The sequence below is a fragment of the Rhinichthys klamathensis genome, unplaced genomic scaffold (genome assembly GCF_029890125.1).
Source record: "Rhinichthys klamathensis goyatoka isolate OS25496 unplaced genomic scaffold, OSU_Roscu_1.1 h1tg000687l_1, whole genome shotgun sequence".
In the NCBI taxonomy this organism is placed as follows: Eukaryota; Metazoa; Chordata; class Actinopteri; order Cypriniformes; family Leuciscidae; genus Rhinichthys; species Rhinichthys klamathensis.
The window spans coordinates 1588065-1613620 of NW_026607115.1; the positions used below are offsets into that span (position 1 = coordinate 1588065).

Consider the following 25556-nt stretch of genomic DNA (forward strand, 5'->3'; position numbering starts at 1 on the left):
ATTACACATAATAGACGGACCCTTCATATTTAATGGTATTAGTTGATAAGTTAATTGCATTTAATAGATTACACTTTCAATAAAAACAGTGAAACAATGAATCATTTTGTGTAGCAACTGGTTCAATAGATTGTTTCAAAAGTTTCAAAAAGCCTCTTTTCTCCAATCACTAGTTAAGTGGACTTTTATTTTGATAATTTTGTTTCTTTAGCTTTGGTTTTCTATGTTACTGATTATATCCCTGTTAGTTTCTATGGTTACCAATGATTTTCACACCTGTGTCTAGTTTAGTTTTACATATATAGCAGAGTTTCAGTTGTCCCTTGTCGTTTCTTGTCTTTATTTGTATGTGCTTTGTTTATCTCTGCGATCTCCTCAGTAACAAATGACATACTATTTAGAGTGTATCCTGTTTGTGCGAGTTGCTTACCACATCATTTTAGTGTTCAGCGGGCAATATGTATCTGTCTGATCAGAGAAAAGTAAAAAGGATATATAATTAAAAGTAAGAAAAGTAATATCAGACATCCCCTCATCAAGCTGTGGGTTTTGAGTTATCATTCATGTCACTAGCACACATTGTGCAGGATAAGTATGAAGCAGAAGTTCACTAACCCTAATGAGTATTGGTGATGATAACATGTTTTATATCATCTATCAAGAGAAATAAACTGTTCTCTTCTAAACCATTAGATAAAGATCTAAATTATAAGAAAAGATTTAATAAAAAGCAGAGAATTACAGATCTTGGGGCCATGAAGTTTTCATAAGGTTACAAAAACATATACTGTGCACAAAGATAAAGATGACATATGATGCATTATGTGTGTGTGTGGGTGAACATGGGTTCTGGGGAACAGGAGCATTGTTGTGTGTAACTAAATGTCTAGAAAGGTGGGAATTTGATCAGATGTTCAATAAAAAAAATGTGTGTATTGCTAATGCCATTGACGCAAACAGGAAAAGCAACGACGCAGGAAAAACTAAGCATCGACACAAGTAATGTAACAAATAAAGCAGAAGCAACATGTGCGCAAATGTAGAGATATTGTGCATCATTAGTGATTATAAAATGGGGCCTTTTTAGCTCTCTTTGTGTGTTTGTGGAAGATTTCTGGAGAGAGAGAGAGAGAGAGAGAGAGAGAGAGAGAGAGAGAGAGAGAGAGAGAGAGAGAGAGAGAGAGAGAGAGAGAGAGAGCAAGCAGAAACCCTCAGAAGAACACACCTTTTTCTTATAGAAATCCTATATTGAACAAAGCCTTAAAATGCTATTGTGTATTTGGCCCATGGTGTGTTTAGCTTTAGCCTCTGCAAGAAATAATGAATTGAGAATGAGGACTACCCTCAAAACTCTGAATAGTATTGTCCCAGTCTGTTTATTGCTGTAGAGTAAGAATCATGTTGCGGTATCATAAAGGACTGTCTGAAAAATACGGACTTTACAACGTCAGTCAAGGTTGCCAACCGGTCACAACTGAGTGGGCCGTGGGGGATAATAATCATAGAAGAGAATATTATACGCCTACCTGACTCCTGAATCTATAAAGGTGTAGAGCTTTACAGTGGCTAGTCGTGACCAAGATAAGAGTGACGTGGCCGCGGTAGAAACCACCCAGAGGGTGACATCATCCAATATCCAAACACAACCTCTCAGGTTTAAATCCGATACGTTTTTTAACTCGATCTAATAAGTGGTGAACTGCATTATTAGGCAGCTATATATATATATATATATATATATATATATATAAGTTCTGGGCAACGATTAATCGCATCCAAAATAAGTTGTGTTTACATAATATGTGTTGTAGTGTGTAGATTAATTTTGTATATATAAATACACACATGCATGCACTGTATATATTTAAGAAATGTATTTACTGTATATATTTATACATCATTTATATTATATATAAATATTTTATGTATAAATAACACATTTTTCTTAAATATATCTACATGCACGTGTGTGTATTTATATATACAAAATAATTATACACAGTACACACACATAATGTTATGTGACCACAAACTTTTATTTTGGATGCGATTAATTGTTGCCCAGCACTAAAATATATACATCATTTTCATAAAGCGATTGGACACATTGTAGAACTTTTTACCATTTTTTATTAAACAAAAATATCATATCACATGTCATTTAAAGAATGCAGAATGGCACCGGATTGATGTGGGCAGTCATTAGTTGGTAATGACGGATACAGATATGTGCTCATTAACAGCCCAGATCTCCTCTCTAAATAACACATGTTAAAAAGATCGAACATATCCACAGGTTCAATTAATACATGATTCTCGTCGTTTTTAAAAAGGCCATTCAATTTAAAAGTGATCTGATATGCAGGAGTAGAGCAGACGTCCGGGGGTCGGGACGGGGAGCGTGAGGATGTAATGGCAGATGCGTGGCAGGATTCATTTCGCTCCATCTCCAGCCTTCTTTTCTTGCTCAATATCTGTGAACAGATGGAATGAGAGAGGTGCAACAATGAACAAGAGAAGAGAAACAGATGGCCTTCTCAAGCTTCTATCTCAGGGTTTCATAACCCAGGGTTAAACACTGTGGGCTCAGGGTACGTTTACACCTCAACGATGTACTAAAAATGGAAACGTTTTTCCTTTGCGTTTTTTCGCGAACAGGCAACAACATTATCAAAACTATCCGTGCGTGTTATAAAGTCAGAATTGCGAGATATAAAGTCAGAATTGATTGATATAAAGTCGCAATTGCGTGTTGTAAAGTCAAAATTGTGTGAAATAAAGTCGCAATTGCGTGTTATAAAGTCAGAATTGCGAGATATAAAGTCAGATCTGATTGATATAAAGTCGCGGTAACACTTTATTTTAAGGTGCTTGTAATAAGCAGTAATTAACAGTTAATAAGACACTTATAAGACCTTATAAGATGCATATAAGATGCATATAAGCATTAACTAATGATAATAAATAAATTAAATTAAATAATAAATTTCTCAAGTATCAATACATTGCACTTTTAGAACAGCCGAACAAACATAAATGGTAACACAAACTCCCAGTCACTTAAAAATGTACCTTCCCAAGAGGGAGTAGTTTCCCTGATCTCTTCAGAGCCTGGACCTTTAATTAACCCTTATATGAAGTAGGCTAGTTAATGCTTATATGCATCTTATATGCATCTTATAAGGTCTTATAAGTGTCTTATTAACTGTTAATTACTGCTTATTACAAGCACCTTAAAATAAAGTGTTACCAAAGTCGCAATTGCGTGTTATAAAGTCAGAATTGCGTGATATAAAGTCGAAATTGCGTGTTGTAAAGTCAGAATTGTGAGATATAAGCTATTCTGAGAGGAAAAAAGTTAGTCTTTTATTTTTCCTTAGAATTGGCCTGATAACTCTCAATTGCGAGTTTATATCTCACAATTCTAAGAAAAGATGTCAGAATTTAGAAACATAAACTCGCAATTATGTGTTATAAAGTCAGAATTGCGAGATGTAAACTCGCAATTGTGAGAAAAAAAGTCAGAATTGTGAGATAAAAAGTCAAAATTCTCTTTTTTTCTCGCAATTGCGACTATTTCTCAGAATTGCGACTTTATATCTCGCAATTGCGACTTTATTTCTCAGAATTGCGAGTTTATATCTGACAATTCTAAGAAAAGATGTCAGAATTTAGAGACATAAACTCGCAATTATGTGTTATAAAGTCAGAATTGCGAGATGTAAACTCGCAATTGTGAGATAAAAAGTCAAAATTCTGTCTTTTTTTCTTGCAATTGCGACTTTATTTCCCAGAATTGCGACTTTATATCTCGCAATTGCGACTTTATTTCTCAGAATTGCGAGTTTATATCTTGCAATTGCGACTTTATTTCTCAGAATTGCGACTTTATATCTCGCAATTGCGACTTTATTTCTCACAATTCTGACTTCATATCTCGCAATTGTGAGATAAAAAGTCGCTATTATTATTATTATTATTTTTTTATTCAGTGGCGGAAACAAGCTTCCATAGGTACAAGAGAAGACAAGAGGACGTTTTTTAATGGATGTTAATAAAGGACAGGCTTTACTACGCTGAATAAACTGCTTTTGTGAGGAAAAGCTTATCATTTATTGAATTGACAGAACTTCGGCTAATCTTCAATATGTTTGAGCTTAAACATTGGTTTTGGATTGATCTATTTTTAGAGTTTACACCAAAAAAAAAATTGTTTTCTGTGAGAAGTCATTGACAATTGCGCGACAGGTATAATTCAATTTGCAGCACTTCTCATTCATTTCTATGGTATCCGCAAACAGTGATTGACTGTCACGAAACTCAATGACGTCCAGGCTGTAATGTGATTGGTTATCAAGGCGCACGTGATCCAAATTAGCCGTTACGCTTTTTCCAGTGGTAGAGCCAGAGCCATTTGCAGTTTTGTTGCTTACACAGAGACAAAAATGGTACAATTGTCAAAAACTTGCACTTTGAAACCCATTTTCAAAAGTTTGCATTTTCAGGTCCCCCAAAAATGCTGCTGTCATGTAAATAAAAGGCCCAAAAGTTTTCAGTTTATAGTTGAAAACGGTGTTGTGTAAACGGTTAACTCTGGGTTAAAAGGGGCCTTAAATGTAGCATTAAAAAAATCTAAGAGCCATAACCCAGTATCTAATAAAAAATCAAGCGACAAATGCTACATATTCCATATCATGTGGTATTTAAAAAAAAAGTAAGGATTCATTCTGGCCATCTAAAACATTTTGAGAAACAATGTTATAGATCAGGGTTTCCTCGGGACGCTCCTCCCAGAATGAGTTGAATGAGCTGTTTTAGTTCATTATTCATCTAACACTGTTCTGGAGCATGACTTGTATTCCAGCACATTATATGCTGCTTTAAAACAACCTTTATTGTATAAAGCATTATATAAATAAAGGTAACTCGACTAAATCATCATTACAATGCCAGCGCATCCAGATCTGCAAGATATTTTCTTGTTTATTTCTTTCTCTTTTTATGGGGAAACTGTAAATGCAAATTGAGATGTAAATGAATCATAGTCTATATTAAACTACTTCCACTGAATGGGAAAAACAAAGGACGACTTCAGGCACATCATGAAAACAAAACACTGTGGAAACAAATTTAAATGGATCACATGGAAGATATTTACAATTATTAGTAGTAGTTCTCACATTAGCTTTAGACATATTGATCTGAGCATCTTCAGATAACCTTTAGTCTTCTGACAAGCTGTACTGAACACAGATATTGAAGGCCTTTCTTGGAGAAAATAAATGCTTAAATCTACTCAAGAGTCGATCATTACTAAAAGGGTTAGTTCACCCAGAAATGAAAATTCTGTCATTAATTCCTCACCCTCATTATGATCCAAACCTGTAAGACTTTCGTTCATCTCCAAAACACAAATCAAGATATATTAATGAAATCTGAGAGATATATGTCCCTGCTTTGACAGCCATGCACTGACAATTTGACGCTTCAAAAAGTTCGTATAGAACGTAAAGTTAATCATGAATCGAGCGGTTTAGTCCAAATCTTCTGAAGAGACTCTATCGCTTTAAATGATGAACAGATTTAATATAGGCTTTTATTCACATAAACATTCATCAACGCACATAACAGCTGTGGTAAACAGAAGCTCAAGCATGTTCGCTTGACGTGAGAGAACCAACGAGGTTCATTCTCGTGTTACGCAGCACGTTTGAGCTTCAGCAAGAACCAATGAGGTTCATTCTCGTGTTACGCAGCACGTTTGAGCTTCAGCAAGAACCAATGAGGTTCATTCTCCTGTTACGCAGCACGTTTGAGCTTCAGCAAGAACCAATGAGGTTCATTCTCGTGTTACGCAGCACGTTTGAGCTTCAGCAAGAACCAATGAGGTTCATTCATGTGTTACGCAGCACGTTTGAGCTTCAGCAAGAACCAATGAGGTTCATTCTCGTGTTACGCAGCACGTTTGAGCTTTAGCAAGAACCAATGAGGTTCATTCTCATGTTACGCAGCACGTTTGAGCTTCAGCAAGAACCAATGAGGTTCATTCTCGTGTTACGCAGCACGTTTGAGCTTCAGCGAGAACCAATGAGGTTCATTCTCGTGTTACGCAGCACGTTTGAGCTTCAGCAAGAACCAATGAGGTTCATTCTCGTGTTACGCAGCACGTTTGAGCTTCAGCAAGAACCAATGAGGTTCATTCTCGTGTTACGCAGCACGTTTGAGCTTCAGCAAGAACCAATGAGGTTCATTCATGTGTTACGCAGCACGTTTGAGCTTCAGCAAGAACCAATGAGGTTCATTCTCGTGTTACGCAGCACGTTTGAGCTTCAGCAAGAACCAATGAGGTTCATTCTCGTGTTACGCAGCACGTTTGAGCTTCAGCAAGAACCAATGAGGTTCATTCTCATGTTACGCAGCACGTTTGAGCTTCAGCAAGAACCAATGAGGTTCATTCTCGTGTTACGCAGCACGTTTGAGCTTCAGCAAGAACCAATGAGGTTCATTCATGTGTTACGCAGCACGTTTGAGCTTCAGCAAGAACCAATGAGGTTCATTCTCGTGTTACGCAGCACGTTTGAGCTTCAGCAAGAACCAATGAGGTTCATTCTCATGTTACGCAGCACGTTTGAGCTTCAGCAAGAACCAATGAGGTTCATTCTCGTGTTACGCAGCACGTTTGAGCTTCAGCAAGAACCAATGAGGTTCATTCATGTGTTACGCAGCACGTTTGAGCTTCAGCAAGAACCAATGAGGTTCATTCTCGTGTTACGCAGCACGTTTGAGCTTTAGCAAGAACCAATGAGGTTCATTCTCATGTTACGCAGCACGTTTGAGCTTCAGCAAGAACCAATGAGGTTCATTCTCGTGTTACGCAGCACGTTTGAGCTTCAGCGAGAACCAATGAAGTTCATTCTCCTGTTACGCAGCACGTTTGAGCTTCAGCAAGAACCAATGAGGTTCATTCTTGTGTTACGCAGCACGTTTGAGCTTCAGCGAGAACCAATGAGGTTCATTCTCCTGTTACGCAGCACGTTTGAGCTTCAGCAAGAACCAATGAGGTTCATTCTCGTGTAACGCAGCACGTTTGAGCTTCAGCAAGAACCAATGAGGTTCATTCTCATGTTACGCAGCACGTTTGAGCTTCAGCAAGAACCAATGAGGTTCATTCTCATGTTACGCAGCACGTTTGAGCTTCAGCAAGAACCAATGAGGTTCATTCTCATGTTACGCGGCACGTTTGAGCTTTAGCAAGAACCAATGAGGTTCATTCTCGTGTTACGCGGCACGTTTGAGCTTCAGCAAGAACCAATGAGGTTCATTCTCGTGTTACGCAGCACGTTTGAGCTTCAGCAAGAACCAATGAGGTTCATTCTTGTGTTACGCAGCACGTTTGAGCTTCAGCAAGAACCAATGAGGTTCATTCTCATGTTACGCAGCACGTTTGAGCTTCAGCAAGAACCAATGAGGTTCATGCTCGTGTTACGCAGCACGTTTGAGCTTCAGCAAGAACCAGTGAGGTTCATTCTCGTGTTACGCAGCACGTTTGAGCTTCAGCAAGAACCAATGAGGTTCATTCTCGTGTTACGCAGCACGTTTGAGCTTCAGCAAGAACCAATGAGGTTCATTCTCATGTTACGCAGCACGTTTGAGCTTCAGCAAGAACCAATGAGGTTCATTCTCGTGTTACGCAGCACGTTTGAGCTTCAGCAAGAACCAATGAGGTTCATTCATGTGTTACGCAGCACGTTTGAGCTTCAGCAAGAACCAATGAGGTTCATTCTCGTGTTACGCAGCACGTTTGAGCTTCAGCAAGAACCAATGAGGTTCATTCTCATGTTACGCAGCACGTTTGAGCTTCAGCAAGAACCAATGAGGTTCATTCTCGTGTTACGCAGCACGTTTGAGCTTCAGCAAGAACCAATGAGGTTCATTCATGTGTTACGCAGCACGTTTGAGCTTCAGCAAGAACCAATGAGGTTCATTCTCGTGTTACGCAGCACGTTTGAGCTTTAGCAAGAACCAATGAGGTTCATTCTCATGTTACGCAGCACGTTTGAGCTTCAGCAAGAACCAATGAGGTTCATTCTCGTGTTACGCAGCACGTTTGAGCTTCAGCGAGAACCAATGAGGTTCATTCTCCTGTTACGCAGCACGTTTGAGCTTCAGCAAGAACCAATGAGGTTCATTCTTGTGTTACGCAGCACGTTTGAGCTTCAGCGAGAACCAATGAGGTTCATTCTCGTGTTACGCAGCACGTTTGAGCTTCAGCAAGAACCAATGAGGTTCATTCTCATGTTACGCAGCACGTTTGAGCTTCAGCAAGAACCAATGAGGTTCATTCTCATGTTACGCAGCACGTTTGAGCTTCAGCAAGAACCAATGAGGTTCATTCTCATGTTACGCAGCACGTTTGAGCTTCAGCAAGAACCAATGAGGTTCATTCTCATGTTACGCAGCACGTTTGAGCTTCAGCAAGAACCAATGAGGTTCATTCTCATGTTACGCGGCACGTTTGAGCTTCAGCAAGAACCAATGAGGTTCATTCTCGTGTTACGCGGCACGTTTGAGCTTCAGCAAGAACCAATGAGGTTCATTCTCGTGTTACGCAGCACGTTTGAGCTTCAGCAAGAACCAATGAGGTTCATTCTTGTGTTACGCAGCACGTTTGAGCTTCAGCAAGAACCAATGAGGTTCATTCTCATGTTACGCAGCACGTTTGAGCTTCAGCAAGAACCAATGAGGTTCATGCTCGTGTTACGCAGCACGTTTGAGCTTCAGCAAGAACCAATGAGGTTCATTCTCATGTTACGCAGCACGTTTGAGCTTCAGCAAGAACCAATGAGGTTCATTCTCATGTTACGCAGCACGTTTGAGCTTCAGCAAGAACCAATGAGGTTCATTCTCATGTTACGCAGCACGTTTGAGCTTCAGCAAGAACCAATGAGGTTCATTCTCGTGTTACGCAGCACGTTTGAGCTTCAGCGAGAACCAATGAGGTTCATTCTCGTGTTACGCATCACGTTTGAGCTTCAGCAAGAGCCAATAAGGTTCATTCTCGTGTTACGCAGCACGTTTGAGCTTCAGCAAGAGCCAATAAGGTTCATTCTCGTGTTACGCAGCACGTTTGAGCTTCAGCAAGAACCAATGAGGTTCATTCTCATGTTACACAGCACGTTTGAGCTTCTGCAAGAACCAATGAGGTTTATTCTCGTGTTACGCAGCACGTTTGAGCTTCAGCAAGAACCAATGAGGTTCATTCTCATCATACGCAGCACGTTTGAGCTTCAGCAAGAACCAATGAGGTTCATTCTCGTGTTACGCAGCACGTTTGAGCTTCAGCAAGAACCAATGAGGTTCATTCTCATCATACGCAGCACGTTTGAGCTTCAGCAAGAACCAATGAGGTTCATTCTCATCATACGCAGCACGTTTGAGCTTCAGCAAGAACCAATGAGGTTCATTCTCGTGTTACGCAGCACGTTTGAGCTTCAGCAAGAACCAATGAGGTTCATTCTCGTGTTACGCAGCACGTTTGAGCTTTAGCAAGAACCAATGAGGTTCATTCTCATGTGTTACGCAGCACGTTTGAGCTTCAGCAAGAGGTTGTTTTTTTTTTGCGTGTCAAGCAAGTACGGTTGAGCTTCTGTTTATGTTCGCAGATTAATTTTTGTGAATAAAAGCCTAAATTAAATCTGTTCATCATATAAAGTGATCGTGTCTCAACCTCTCAATTCACGTGGATTAGTTTTACGATCTCTTTATTAACTTTTTGAAGTGTCAAAGTGGTAGTTGCGTAGCTGACAACGGACTTGAATTGACTTTATTAGTTGATGAAGTTATTCATTCAAGTTGAACGAAAGTCTTATGGGTTTGGAACAACATGAGGGTGAGTAATTAATGACATCATTTTAATTTTTGGGTGAACTATCCCTTTAAGTGTGCACTTCCGAGATCTCATCTTCTAATTCCCTGCCGTATGCAGTTACATTTTATACCTGTGAGGAGGGGTGTTACATCAATATTCATTAATGAAAATGAAGATTAAAGTCCATAACAAGCTTTTGTAAATCTGGCTGCTGGTGGTAATCACTGGAGTCCCTCAACAGCCACTCCTTTCTATCTTGTACTCTTCAGCTCAGCTCTTATCTCAGCAGAATTCCTCTATGTGTATATGCTTGTAATGTTTGCTTTATCGTGTCAGATCTGCACAAGACTGTGCAAGGGTGAGCTGGGATCTGGAACAATGAATCATGAGGGCGAGGCTACCAAACCCGCTTACCTTCTTGAGTCGGCAGGGTGTTCTTCTCCGCTGTGTTTGTCTTTTTTAGACATCTCTTGTCAAATTTCTGCACTTCGTCATTAACGGGGTTGTTGTCACTCATTTTGAAGAGTCTGTGAAAATCCAAGCAATTGAATATGTTTTAGACAGCTTCAGTCTCTACATGCAATGTCTGCTTAATCTTTTCCTAATTAGTCATTAAAAATAGCTGTTCGCGAATCAAAACTTTCTTTACACAAATTATTCGACTTATTGACATTCTAATGCTTTGGTCAAACCAAATGTGTGTTTGGACAGTATTTGTGTTTCTTTTGCTGTTGCCAAATATAGCCAGCAAGATAACGGCATCTAAACCGTGGTTAAACCACATTTTTGAAAAGCAGAAGTGGCATTTTTAACCACCCAAGAGCTATTTCCTCAAAGGTGTAAGTTTCCCTGACTTTGTAAGGACACGTCGACGTGCCCCACCCGCCCCTCAGGTGTGTGTACAAAACCCAGGTTACACAACCCCTTATTAGCAACCCCTTACATCAAATCTAACTGCGCTTGCGCATGTATGTTTAACAGATAAGGTCAGTAAAATGGTAAAGCAACAGAAAGATCTGCACAACAGCAGGAAGTGATTTTACAAAATCACTCAAGTAGACTTTTTAAAGTAATCCTACTTTGTTCCCATATGGTTTTCCATGGCATAAAATATATTTTGCTAAGCATTGCAAAATTATCTAAATCAAATGGTTTTATTCAAGCTATTACCTAATTTGACTGAATAATTTCGTTTTAAGGGCCAGATCATATCCACTTTTTAGTCTTAATTTAAAGTCAGATCTCTCCAAAAAGACAGATAGGCCTATATATGCACAATGGACACCGTAACCCTGAAAACATATTGGTTTAACTAATCAAGCCCTTTTATTCGTGCGTTGAAGACTTCGATGTTCCCTCTTAATGTTCTTATTTGCAGATGACATACAGTGTTATTTGAACAACATCAGAACTTTTCAAAGCAGATACACACACACACACGTAAATGAACAAGAAGGTGTGATCATGATCACTGCATGAACCTATGATCACGTTAAAATCCTCATGTCTTCACCACACCCAATCTGACACGGCGCCAAATCTAGTCTCAGGGATTTTGCAACACTTCCAAATACTGCAAAATGTTCCAAACGTTCCAGGTGACGTTGTACTGCAACTGGTTTGAATGCGCCATGAGAATTCATGACAGACTGCGCAAAGCAAAGGCATACGCACCTTTTCTACACCGCAAAATGCTCGATATTACAAACTAGTAAGCTTAATAATTAAACTGCAAGCGCACACGCACACACTACGCATTCTCGTTCACAAGTGCACAAGCATATGCTGCACTTCCTTGAATTTTCTTTGCACTTTTGAGTTCCCTTCATATTATTACTATACATATTAAATGCATATATAATGTAAACGTATATTATTTCATAATTGCATGTTTACAATTGAATAATGTACTATACACTTTTAAAGAGACACGTACGTCCGTGGTAATATCTGGATGTTATGCGAAAAACTATGATAATGGTATAACACCGCAGTCTCTTTCTCAGATTAAGTAAAGATATAATTCGAGAGCCTTACCTGGTGCTGGCCTCGGAGCTGTGGTACACAAAATATCTCAAACAGAATCTCTGTGCAGGGCTCAAGGTGGGAAACTGGTTTAAATAGCCATCACATCCCGTTGCACAACAGCGGGCGTGTAATCCGCTCGCTCTGATTGGCCCAATCTCTCACTACTGTGTTCTGATTGGATAAATCTGCAGCGTTTCTGCATTTTGATTGGATAATCCTGCAGCGCAGTGAAGTAACGGTAAATCGATTGTACAGTGAGTGAAAGTGAAACACAGTGAACGTGTTTCTAGAGAAGAGACACCTCGAATCAAAATACTGCATCTTAACCAGACGTTTCTATGGAAGCTTTTTTCCACCACTGAATAAAAAATAAAAAAAGGTAATTACGACTTTGTATCTCGCAATTCTGACTTTATATTTCGCAATTGCGAGTTTATATGTCGCAATTCAGCCATTGTAACTCGCAGTTGTGGGGAAAAAAGTCATAATTGCTAAATAAAAATAAAAAATCACAATAATATTTTCAAATGTTTTATGCCGTGGCGGAAACAAGCTTCAACGCTTGTCTACCTCATACACAGTAAAGGTCTACTGAGAGAGAGGCAGTGAACGCGCCAGCAGCGCCATCTTGTGGCCGTTAACATCTTCAGGTCCTGATGCAAAATTTTATAATTTTATACTTTTTTAACCAATTCTAAGGGGAACAAACTAGAATGCTCTTTAAATTAAAATAAAAACTCCTAATGGATAAAATACAGTACTTTACGTTTCTCTTAAATAATAATAATATATTTTATTTGTAATGCGCTTTTCTTAAACCCAAAGCGCTACAGTAAAACAAACAGAAACAACAAGGGCAATACAACAATTAAAGAAAAACAGCCTTAAATAAATGTGTCTTAATCAAATTTTTAAAGTGTCCCAGTGTTGGTGCATTTCTGATTGGAGGAACGGAAGCACATTGCATAGCTTGGGGGCTTTGTATGAAAACGCTCTTTCCCCTATGGTCTTAAGCTAACATGAAGGATGTAGTAAAAGGGAATTAGAAGAACGGAGAGAACGTGATGGTGTATAAGGGCTAATGAGATCACTACTCTGGTGCAGTCGCATGTGGGGCCTTGTATGTTAAAATAAGAATTTTAAAATCAATTCTCACATTTCTGGGAAGCCAACGGTGAAAGCACTGGTGTAATGTGTTCACGAGGAGAAGTACGACGAGTAGGCACACGGGCGGCAGAATTTTGAAGATACTGAAGCCTGCTCAGAGATTTAGCTGGAAGGCCAGAGAACAAGGCATAATATAGCCTAGTTGTAATAAAGGCATTGTAAGACTGGAAAAACTAGTTGAGGAACGACCACTCCTCGAGTGGACAAAGGACCTTGCTGCAAATTAACATTTGAACTCCTCATCCTAATCTACATTTCTCCCCCTCATCCTCCACTCTTGCAGAGATCACCCAAACTCACACAAGAATCTAAATGGTTTAATGGGAATAATTATCATCGAGTATTATACATGTTCAGTATCATTTGAAATGTCTCAGGGCGACCGGTACAAAGGTCTCATTTCCAAATAAGTAAAACAATAAGGTTTTTTCAGAGTTTAACACACACAAAGGAAGGTGGTCTCTAGACAAATAGTCCTCTGTTCTCAAAAGGTGTAACCTCTGAATGCAAATTACCATTGTTAGCACATGTGAAAGAAGTTTCTGTCATATAAAGAAATGCAACAAGAGATTCGGGGCCGTCTGTATCTCAGATCAGCCCATGAGTGTTGAGAGCCGCCGGGACTCTCGGCTTCACGTATTTCCTAATGTCGGGTCCGCATCTCTTCTCTTTATTCCAGAGCATTTGATGTTATTGTATTGATTATATTTTGAATTGATTATGAAATTGACATGATACATTTACCTGACGTAATAAATTGTAAACATTTGATTTTATTCTAATCGACTCAGACATTATTTTCAGTAAAGAGTTACACAGATGTCATTAAAACCTTTTCATTTATGGAGTCAGATGAAATAACCAGAAAATACATATGAGAAATGTATTTGATTTAATCAAAATTACTTTGCCACGCGGAAAGACAGTAACACACAGAGACCTTCCCCGCTGATCGGATGCGATCGAGCCGGGCCTTACAGCATTTATAAGCCTTTCTGTGTTTAAGGGATAGTTCACCCAAAAATAAAAATTCTGTCATCATTTACTCACCCTCAAGTTATTCCAAACCTGTATTTTTCTTTCTTTCTCCATACTATGGAAGTCAATGGGGCATATAAACTGTTTGGTTATCCATCTTCTTCAAAATATCTTCTTTTGTGTTCAGCAGATGAAAGAAATTCATCATTTGGAACGACTTGAGGTTGAGTAAATGACAGAATTTGACCCCTTTAAAGGATCCCATATTAGCCTGGGAAAACCCTGACAACTTCCGGCAAATTTAGATTTGCTCTGAAAGTTAGTCTGGCAAAGAGCTCATTCAAGCCCATTTCCAATCCGTCGAAATCGCGGCACCAATCAGAAACGTTGGGGGTTGCTTTACACGATGACGACAGCACTGGGATTTTGAAGCAGATTTTGTAGCCTACATTACAAAGATGGATGCCGCCGTCGAGCATCACTCGTTCCAATCAGCTATCGCGTCTGTTTCAAGTGATTTGAACGTTTCCCTTTTGTTAAAAACCGAGCAAAGAACAACACTCGGAGATGTTTCTGCCATTCTGCATACGTCATCTCCTTCATCGCTCTGATTGGGTGTAGGTCTATCCGCGACGTCCGTTGGTGACGCCCCTCTGGAAATGATTTGTCTATGACGCTTTGCCAGACCATAACTCAGTTACAACTGAGAATGGTCTGGTTTTAACCAGGCTCATCCCATATGGGATTAGTGCCAAATTATGATGTAAATGACAACAGAACAAAATTTTAAGTTTTTGAGCTACATAAAAAGTGAGAAAACCTTTGTCCCAGTTATATCTTCCAATAAAATACCATATTTATCATTATCATTTATTAAAAACATTAAGTACCGTTTCACATGCTCGTGCTGGACAAACAGCATTTGAGGTGTATTCAAGTAAAGAAGGATGTGGGTAATGCTGTGGTCACTAAAACAGGCATTTTCCTTTGGGTTGTTACATATTTCAGTAAAAGAGAACAATTGTACAGCTTTTTTCAATTGCATACGATATACAGTACACACGTCAACTCTCGACGTCTCAAATCTGTGCATCAATCAATACTTCAGTCAGCAGACATGACATCACACACCTCCTGGCCAGTCACAAGTTCAGGACCGCTGAGATTTTTAATGTTTTTAAAAGAAGTCTCTTCTGCTCACCAATGTGCATTTATCTGATTAAAAAAAATAAACAGTAATATTGTTAAATATTATGACAATTTAAAATAACTTTTCTATTTTAATACATTTTAAAATGTAATTTATTCCTGTGATCAAAGCTGAATTTTCAGCATCATTACTCCAGTCTTCAGTGTCACATGATCCTTCAGAAATCACTCTAATATGCTGATTTGATGCTCAAAACACATTCATTGTTATCATTATTAATGTTGAAAACAGTTATTCACATTTTTATTTCAGGATTCTTTGATGAATAGAAAGTTCAAAAGAACAGCATTTATTTGAATTAGAATATTTCGTAACATTATAAATGTCTTTGACTGTAACTTTTGATCAGTTTAATTAACCCTTGATGAATAAAAGTATTGATCCCCCCATACAAATTCTTACTGACCTCAAACTTAAGCTTTCTATTTTAGATAAATGCTGTTCTTTTGAACTTTCTATTCATCAAAGAATCCTGAAATAAAAATGTAAACAACTGTTTTCAACATGAATAATAATAATAAATGTTTCTTGAGCATCAGATCATCATATTAGAGTGATTTCTGAAGGATCATGTGACACTGAAGACTGGAGGAATGATGCTGAAAATCCAGCTTTGATCACAGGAATAAATTACACTTTACTATATATTCACATAGAAAACAGCTGTTTTAAATTGTAATAATATTTCACAATATTAACATTTTTTTGTTGTATTTTTAATCAAATAAATGCAGCCTTGGTGAAAAACATTAGAAATCTTAATAGTGTAGTGTATGTCATCGCTGCAAAACAGCATTGCCGATTAACCTGAGATGCTCTGGGCTTGGGGATCGTCATCTCGAGTGCCTCTCCAGCTGGTCGTATATGGCCGTAGTGATTCCCCAGGTGACGCAGGAGCGGAAGATGACCAAGAATCCTCCGCGGTACAGAAGAGGCAATCTGTGCTGACGTGCCGCCCAGAGACGCTGCCAGCTGGACCTCACTCCTCTTTGTCCTCCTTCTGCTTGCGCTTGCATGTTGGCCACCAGAACAGAAAGAGGGTACAGCGATAGACTGATCACCATTGAGTTTAAAACACCAGCCATGAAAGAAGATGCAACCGGGGAACATCCGTTATCCCTGAGGGTGTTCGACATGGGGTCCTTCAGGCCAAAATACAGGCTGCTCCCTACGGCGTTACGGACGAGGATAGGCAGAAAGGCTGTGTAGTATCCGGATGCTAGCGGTTTTGAAGCTAGTTTGAGCAATACACTTCGTAAGGTGGGAAGACGACTGTTGTTCCTGCTGTTCTGCAGGACGTTCTGCACGCGCTCGAATGGGGTGAAGAGCAAGGCCTCCACCACACCCACGCCGAAACCTGCCAGGGCGGGGAGAGCGTCCCTGGGAAGAGGAGTCGCGGAGATGAATGAAGGAAGGTGATGAAGGAAGGTGTCCTGGAGGCCGAAGAGAAGCGTCCCGTTAAGGAATCTCATCAGCAGGGGTGGTGCCACTCCACGGTACAGCTTCACCGGACCCTCCTTGAATAACTGGGCCACCGCTTCTCGCACTAAAGTGCTGTGCAGCTGCTGCCGGAAGACGGTCTTGTACAAAGGGAATATGATGACGGTGGTCATGGTGGAGATCAGGCTAGACGTCCCTCCGTGCAAGTAGCTGTGAAACCAGGCCGTGGAGTCGGCAGATTTGAGGACATCGTCCTGGTTGTGATGCGTATTGCTTCCCATCTCCGGTACTGCTGGGGTGAGTGACGAGTCAACCTGCGTCAATACACGTTACATTACAGTAGGAAATACTTTTGGAAAGTAAAAAATGCAGTATCAACCTTTTTTTGTTTGTTGGTAAACTAGTGAACAAAAAGCAACGCAGACACAGCAAAAACCGTGTTAAATGAACTCTCCTGGGGGTTCATATGGCTCCAGACTCAAGAGTGTTAAAGTGTTAAAATATGAGTGTTAAAGTTAATGAGCTAATTAAGTGATTCATTGAGTGATGATTGTCCATTAATGAAGACACCTGACGTTAACAAGCAGAATCAGCAAAGGACAAAATCGATTGTTAAGTCACCATTATTGTGATCAGTGTTTGCTTTAGTTGGGCTCGTGACTCTTAAACTATTAACATTAGATTTTGTTTGGCTGTTGTACCTGAGTTGTAACTGCCAGATGATCAAAGAGAAAAGGTGATCTGATGGTGTTGGTTATGTTTTGACATAATCATCACTTGACCTGTCTAGAGCCATTTAAGAATCCCAGGAGAGTTCATTTAACACTGGAGTTTTTGCTGTGGACATACATTCGGTCACATTAGAATTGTATACAATTCATACATTCTAATTTCTGTTTTTAGCAAGATTTTCGTATGTTACCTTTAATACAGATGAATCTTTTATATAGTAGGGTAGTGGTTGTAACATTGTTGCTGTAACTCGTTGCTGTAAGTCTGTAACTCGCCATTCATCATAAACTTTGAGATAATTTCAATATCGGATTTTGAAATCTACAATGTATCCCTAAACTCTGTAGATTAAGGTTAAGCACAAACAGTGTGTCCCACTACCAGTGAGAGTTGAAACACTATAGAAAAACGAAACATCAGTTTAGTTTATACTAACAAAAATGCTGTCCCAAAAAAAAATGTATAGTGCTTGCAGTGTTGTTGTGATGTCTGTCTGTGTTTCCCCTGTCTTTGTGCACTTGGTTCAGTCCTGTTCCCTGTTTTCCCGCTCCCCGTTATCTCTATTAGTCTTCACAGGTGTCCCCGATTAACCACGCCCCCATTGTCATCTTGTTTAGCTTGTTTGCCCTTGTATTTAAACCCTGTGTTTCAGTCCAGTCCTTGTGAGTTCTTGTGTTGTTACTGTCGATGTTGGTTTTACTGCGCCTGAGTCTTGTTCCTGGTCTGAGTCTTTGTATTGTTTTCAGTTTATGGAATAAAGTGTGCTGCATGTAGTGATGGGCAGATCGAGGCTTCGTGAAGCAATGAAACAGTTGAATCAAATGGTTCATATTGTTTCGAGGCTTCGAATCAATCCGACACCCGTCTCCACGGTGACACCTAGTGGTCACTTGCAGGTGTTGATCTGAAACAACCTTGACAAGCCATGAATTTTTTTTGTTTTTTTTTTGTTTTGTACTTTTCTAATATGTGAATCTTGTAACCTATAGGCTCCTCATTGTGCATAATGTTATTTTGGTCCAATAAATGAATATTAATAAAATAAATCAAGCCACAATGTCTAACTTTTTTACATATTTTTATTTACTTAGCCTACTTCTTTTTTTACAGATAATTTCTCCAGCCTTTGAAAAAATCCTCTCACAAGGGACACTTGTTGCTGGCATGCAAAGATATTTTTTAGCTAATACATACAAATGAGGAAAGATTACTGCTCTCTCTTTCCAGTAAGTTAGTGGATCATGAGTTGTGGGCAAATACGCATCGTTGATGTATTTTTTCACTTCCACTGTGGCATCAGCTGTAGCATTGTTGTGTATCATCTGGGTTTGATGATACGAGTATCAAAAAGTTCCCATAAACTGTCCTGTGTTTCTACTGGATGATGTATTGTTGCAGGCAAGCTGCCGATCACAATACACACATCTCACTTTATTTGGGGTTTCTAAATGGAAATGCTCCCACACCACAGATGTACGGCATCTCTTCTGGGGAGCCTCCATTTTATCTATCTATCCAAATCTATCTAGATATGTATCTCTAATCTATCTATGTAATTAGATATGTATAATATGTATCTATAATCTATCAATGTATTTATATTATGTAGCCTATCTTTAATCTATCTGTATCTATCTATCTATTAATCTAGCTGTCTATATATATATATTTATATCTATGTATCTATTAATGTGTCACTATACTCTGTGTCTCTAGCCTATCAGTCAATGTGTTGTGTACATTTAAGCCTAAATATAACTAAACAAATCGCACTATAAATGTCACTATCACCAAAAATCCGCTATCTCAAAGTCAAACTCCTCTCACAAAAACCCACGAGGTCAATATGCGTTGATTTCACTTTTATACAGATGTGCGATTGTGTGGTCTGTTGTTCCCGACCGTGTCAATCAAACGCTGATTCGGCGGATCACACCTGATGAAACACTTAGTGAAACACTTCGAGGCTTCGTTTGGCCATAGTCACGTGACATGGGTGTTTTGAATCACGCTTCGAATCAGTGTTTCGAAACATCTGCGCTTCGGGATCTCGCAAAGCTTCGGAACGACTGTTTCGCGGCAGCCATCCCTAGCTGCATGTGGATCCTGCTTCCTCCTTGTTTCTACTGCATTGTGACAGATGACTCCGATGCTGACTCCCACGACAAACGTCTTCCACGCTTTCCACGGGTGCTGACAGACACGGGTGATGGACCGGGAGTCAGGGTGGAAGACGCTTGGTCCTCCTGTGTCACGACGGCTAACATGCGACCCTCAGGGATGACTGGAAGTGTGGCAAGAGGTGAAGATCCAGGTCGACCTGGCTGCTCCTTCCGAGACAAGTAGTCCACCATGTTGCGAAACGGACGGCGGACCAAACTCTCTCGTTCAGCAAGGGAAGGGAGGACTTTGAGACCCGTGACGAGGTAGCGGTTGACCAGGGTCTCCGGCAGGAAGAACCTCCTCTCCTCAATGACCTGGGCGTACCTCTTCAGGGTCAACTCACCCTGGGGAGGGAAAGGAAGCTTGCCATTGGAACTGTCAGAGATAGGCGAGCGCCACCACAGTTCCGGGTCAGAAGGCTGAAGACAAGCGGAGACGGACTGAACGTCTGCTGGGTTCGGTTCTGGTCGGTTCATTCTGTTATATGGATGGAAAGGAGAACCCAGGCGCAGACAGCAGATGACTCTCAAAGGATTTATTTAGGACAAAAACAGAAAACAAAACCCATGAGGGGGCAAAACAAGACAGTGTAGAACACACCAGACTATGACTTGAAACTAAGACAGGAACAAAACAAAGACAGGAACAGACACTTCTCAAATAACAGACTTCTCAATGAATTACTTACAGCTAGACTCACACAACGTCAAACAAGCTAAACAAGATGACAAGGGGGCGTGGTTAATCGGGGACACCTGTGAAGACTAATAGAAATAACGGGGAGCGGGAAAACAGAGAACAGGACTGAACCAAGTGCACAAAGACAGGGGGAACACAGACAGACATCACAACAAGTGTGCCATTTGGGACAAGACAAGTCATTACTCACCCTCATGTCGTTGCAAACCCGTAAGACTTTCCTTCATCTTCAAAACACAAATGAAGATATTTTAAGATGTTTTTCATGAAATCTGAGAGATTTCTGTCCCTCCATTGACCGCTACGCAACTACCACTTTGACACTTCAAAAAGTTTATAAGGAGATCGTAAAACTAATCCATATGAATCGAGTGGTTTAGTCCAAATTTTCAGAAGAGACTCGATCGCTTTATATGATGAACAGATTTAATATAGGCTTTTCTTCACACGTAAACATTCATCAACGCACACATCAGCTGTGGTAAACAGAAGCTCAAGCATGTTCGCCTGACGTGGGAGAACCAGTGAGGTTCATTCTCGTGTTAAGCAGAAAGCTCTCAGATTTCATCAAAAAGATCTTCATTTGTTTTGAAGATGAACGAAAGTCTTTCAGGTTTGGAACGACATGAGGGTGAGTAATTAATGACAGATTCTTTTGGGTGAACTAACCCTTCAAGTCCACAAGACTGTAGGGAGTCCCAATTGTCATTTTAGGTTTCAGAAGAGTGCTCACGAATGCCCCTTTTTTTTAGGTCAATATGTGACTTTGACCCGCACTGAAGTGAACTCCTCAGACTTCTACCTGACAGTCAAAGCGGTGTTTACGTCACTAAAGTCTGGACTCGGAGGAAGATTGTGAGGGTTTCGGGGTCCATTTTGGGACAGGGCCCAAATCATAGAGACCCCAAGCTTGGTGGGATGGTCCCAAAAACGTGCACACAGACACACATCCATCCGACACCAAGTAAGATGGCGGTTTGTGTTTTAGATCAAAAGTCTTTTTGCTTTCCTTGAGTCAAGCCCTACAAAGTCAAAGATGTACTTGAATATCTCCAGTTTCATTTCCATCTATACAAATTTTAAGCTGTTTTAAATGTACATTTAAAAAAAAAAAAAAAAATTCGGTAACGCCCGGAAAGTACTGAGTAATTAAAGCAATTTTACAGTGTAACGTTCGGTAATTATAGTATACCTATAACGTACATACAATATAAGTATAATGGAACAATATTTTAAGTTTGGGGAATGAAGGTGTAACAACCAGGAGAATTAAACAATTATTTATACTGTAAGTATTATAGAACTAGGGGGTACTTATTCTACTCTTATGATATAACAATCTTACATTTGGGAGCAATTTAGCAAGAACATACCTTTTTGAAATAATGGTGAACAAGTACATACTGTGTAGGCTTTTTAAAAATTACAGGGTACATATCTATGCATTTACAACGTAATCTTTTCACAAAAGTGCACTGAAAACGAAAACTATTGCAACTTTTGCTTAAATATTGGGGAAAGATACTCTTGTTTCATGTAGTGGTGCTTGTTACCCTCTTGTTCCATGTAGTTACAGGGTAAGTACAATAAAAATGCATACACACAATCTTACATCACTGACTCGGAAACCTTTATTTATTATACAAGCACCACTTACCCTGAAACCACATGAAACCGGATTTATTTCCCAGTATATTTAAAAAAAATTGCAATAGTCTTAGCTTTTCTTGCCTTGAAAGATGTTAGCCCAAACTTAAACATCTGCACTTTTGCTATAAAAAAAAAAAAAATATATATATATATATATATATATATATATATATATTTTTTTTTATAAATGCATAGATATGTACCCTGTCATTTTTAAAAAGCATATACAGTATGTATGCCTTGGTACACAATTATTACAAAAAGGTACGCAGTGTATGTTCTCGCTAAATTGCTCCCAAATGTAAGATTGTTGTATCATATAGTAGAATAAGTACCCCTTAGTTCTATAATACTTACAGTAGAAATATTTTTTTTATTTCTCCTGGTTGTTACCCCTTTATTCCCCAAACTTTACATATTGTTCCCTTATACTAACATGTAAGTACTTTATAGGTACACAATAATTACCGAAAGTTACTCTGTAAATTCCTCTTAATTACACAGTACTTTCCGGGCTGTAATCTAAAGCGTTACCCATTTTTCTTTCTTAGGCCATTGGTCCGATCTTCACCGAATTTTACACACTGCAGCTCGAGACAGTGCTGGCAGGAATTTTGATTCATCGATTTGATTCATGCAAAGATTTTAGCAAACCTTTTTCATCAATTGAACTATATCTCCTGATCGCAACGTCCAAACTTAACAAAACGTGATGCACAGACCGCAGGGCATTCGGAGGATGCACACCAACTCGCATCAAAAGTAAAGCTATAGTGAGTTCAACAACTGAAAATCCCTTATAACACCATAACCACGTGATCGGTGAAGCTGAAAATGGGTGTACATCTTCTCTGCTGGACTAGATGTCCTAACATATCCTCCAATATGATTTAGCTACATAAAACATGGCCGTCAGCAGCCAAGTACACTTCAGTGTCTAATAACCCCAAATCTGAAAGGCCTACCATTACGTGAAAATGAGTATGTATGTGTACAACATTTTGTGCAACCCAGCCACAAGGCTGTGCTACATTAAGCAACCTTACGTTTTATTGCTGATGCAATGGACTACTTGCACTGAGCTTTGTGATGCACTTCTGTTTTGAAATAGTACATCCTACTTATTTTTAGTTGTGTCTAGTTTCAATGTACTGTAGTAATGAAGTTAACTAAACACCACCTAGAATGAGTGTCCGCAAGAAGATTGAAAAATCTGGACATGTTCAGCGACAGGAGAAGAGATATTCTTATGATGTACAGAAGTTTCAACTTGTGGTTTTAGTCCGATCTGAGGAAGCAGTGGGTGTTAAACATACGTGATCATTTCACTGAACTATGATTGTGTGGTTAGTTGCACTTTGTCAATTTATTCTCGTCTAAACTAGTGACCGCGACGCTGAAGTGTGTGAGACCTGATGAATGCAAACGTTCATTTTCGTTGTCAATTATTTTACTGCTTATAATGTACGACGTTTATACCCAAAAAGCTTCATTATATTCAAAGTTGACTGTCATTCTCCTCTATGCTAAGCGGTAGTTTAAGATGAATTAAATATTTAACATCATTACATTTATTTAAAGTTTTTATGTCTATGCTGTGTTTTTAATATGCTTTAAGACACACCATGTGTAAGTTCATAAGTCGACAGCATTGCTGAGTATTTTCTCCTTAAAACTGCAGTGAACCAAAGACAGTCTTAAACACACGGTTTGAAATCGCTGGTGTTTCTGACGTCACAAACGACCTTGTAACCAATCAGATCAATGTGTGATCGTCAACCAGTGGATCTCTGAGCTGAGTGAGTGAGTGGAGGCGGGGCTCATTTGCATATTCATAGAACCGCGCATACTAAATGAGGCAAGGGTGTCGAGTTGCACTCAAGCTATTTTAAGGCATGAAGAAATATATTTTTTTAAGGAAAAAACGTTTAAATATGTAATTTTGGAGATCAAAGGTGAGTTTTAAGGGATACTATTATTGACTACAGGGGGACTTTAAGGCACGTACATTCATTCATTAAACTATTTTAAAAGACTGGAATAAGAGCACCAGCGCGCATTAGCAATCATTTTTATCAGTCAAATTCTTTAAAATTTTAACTCAATAGGTTAGAAATATGATCAGTAAGAGGAAAACACTGTTAATGAGAAGACACTGCTGCAGATTAGTGGGGAAATATATTTAATTTATTATTCAGAATGCACATTTGGAAAGAAAATATATTTATAGGAACATATCAGCAGGTTAGATTAATGATAGATGGAGCCCATAATACTAATGTTGTCCACCAGAGGGAGGTCTCATTGATTAAAATGGGTGTAAACGGTTCAATAGATTAGACTAGTAGTAAACAAGATGCATACATTAATTCTAGCTTATTATACAGTTCAATATAATCAGTTTGCAGTGAAAGCGGTTAGCTATAGATGCTTAAATGTTGCACTATTTTTCTTAAGGTTACTTTAATGGTATCGAAAACGAATGTATTGTTATGTTTAAATTGTGTCATCTTCCCATGAATTGTAGGCTAATAGTGATGATTAAAAAAACAGTAATATATCTTAATGTTCAGAGTGGGTGTAGTCTACTCATTTAATTAAGCTGTTTACTGCACTTAATTCATTAAGCTTTTATTCGAAGCGACTTACATATGAGGATAGCATGTAGTCTAAATGTGCAATAGCTTTAGACAGTATTAACATTGAAATGTACCTTACCTTAGAAAAGGTCTCTTTAAGTTAATGTTTCCTGTAAAACGATACACAAAACAGATTAATTCGTGTGATCTTATATTCAATCTTACTGATAAGAAAATCACAGCTCGGTGTTGTTTATAATAAATATACCGCTATACAGCGATACTTCAGGGGAAATAAAAGTGACAAAAAGGAAATGAAAACAAAATAATCATTTTGAGGATATGTGGAAGGATTACAAGGCAGGAAAAAAATGTAGGCTGTACTACCTCCAATCTGAGGTTTTCAGTTCTGGGCGAATGTATGCTCTGATACTTAAAGAATGCGTTATTTTAAGAGACTCGTCGGAAATAAAAGAAAAACAACTTCACAATCTGCAATATGATAGATACACATCAGTCTCCCACGACTAAAGATGTTATTCCGTTGTCGAAGCACTTGACGCTCCTCGAGCTCTTTGTGACGTCTGCATGATGTCGTGCTTCCTGTCCTGCTTGAAAATGTATTTTGACTGATAAACACAAGTAAACATTATTATTATATATTTTTTTTTAATGATAGCTCCGAAATAACTGACGCGATATTTTAAGAATCTATTTACGTAAAATATTTTTCAGTTAATTTATTCACGCCAAATCTCCATGTCACCATAACGGTACAACTAGTTCATGCAAACATTGAAGCTGAGGTGGCGGTGGTTTGGTTCGTTTTACTTCCTGTAATCTGTGCACATTCAGCACAGAGCAAACTTGCTTGCATTTAATTTAAAACATATTCAAATGCAATACAAATAAGTGATCTGAAGTAAAAGTTTCCCATAGCATTGTTTTTTTTTTTATTTAACCCAGCGTTATGAAATATAATAACCAATTAAAATAAAGACATCAAAAGAAATCAACCACACAGTAGACAAAATCTCAAGGA

The 25556-nt window shown here is 38.9% G+C and overlaps 2 protein-coding genes across 4 annotated transcripts; both read right to left on the bottom strand.

Moving 5' to 3' along the window:
• Positions 1–2113: 2113 nt before the first annotated feature.
• On the bottom strand, positions 2114–12011 carry tmsb1 (thymosin beta 1). The gene is made up of 3 exons (XM_056242010.1): positions 11906–12011; positions 10283–10395; positions 2114–2474 (listed from the first exon to the last, which is right to left on the bottom strand). Exons 2-3 carry the CDS (start codon positions 10383–10385, stop codon positions 2434–2436), a joined length of 144 nt encoding a protein of 47 aa, XP_056097985.1. The 5' UTR covers positions 10386–10395; positions 11906–12011; the 3' UTR covers positions 2114–2433.
• Positions 12012–15993: 3982 nt separating this feature from the next.
• On the bottom strand, positions 15994–25110 carry LOC130076772 (solute carrier family 25 member 53-like). 3 transcript variants are annotated; one of them, XM_056241994.1, is made up of 3 exons: positions 24902–25110; positions 24654–24684; positions 15994–17005 (listed from the first exon to the last, which is right to left on the bottom strand). In XM_056241994.1, the coding sequence occupies exon 3, from the start codon at positions 16970–16972 to the stop codon at positions 16085–16087; it is 888 nt and encodes a 295-aa protein (XP_056097969.1). In that variant the 5' UTR covers positions 16973–17005; positions 24654–24684; positions 24902–25110; the 3' UTR covers positions 15994–16084. The 3 variants fall into 3 exon arrangements, with proteins under 3 accessions (XP_056097969.1, XP_056097970.1, XP_056097968.1); XM_056241995.1 differs by having other exon boundaries at positions 15994–16980; positions 24902–25109; XM_056241993.1 differs by lacking the exon at positions 24654–24684 and having other exon boundaries at positions 15994–16980; positions 24902–25107.
• Between the last annotated feature and the right edge of the window lie 446 nt (positions 25111–25556).

Coding starts and splice junctions, on each gene's coding strand:
- tmsb1 (XM_056242010.1), bottom strand. CDS start 10,385: ATGAGTGACAACAACCCCGTTAATGACGAAGTGCAGAAATTTGACAAG. Junction 2,475..10,282: donor CACCCTGCCGACTCAAGAAG/GTAAGCGGGTTT, acceptor ATCTGTTCACAG/ATATTGAGCAAGAAAAGAAG.
- LOC130076772 (XM_056241994.1), bottom strand. CDS start 16,972: ATGGGAAGCAATACGCATCACAACCAGGACGATGTCCTCAAATCTGCC.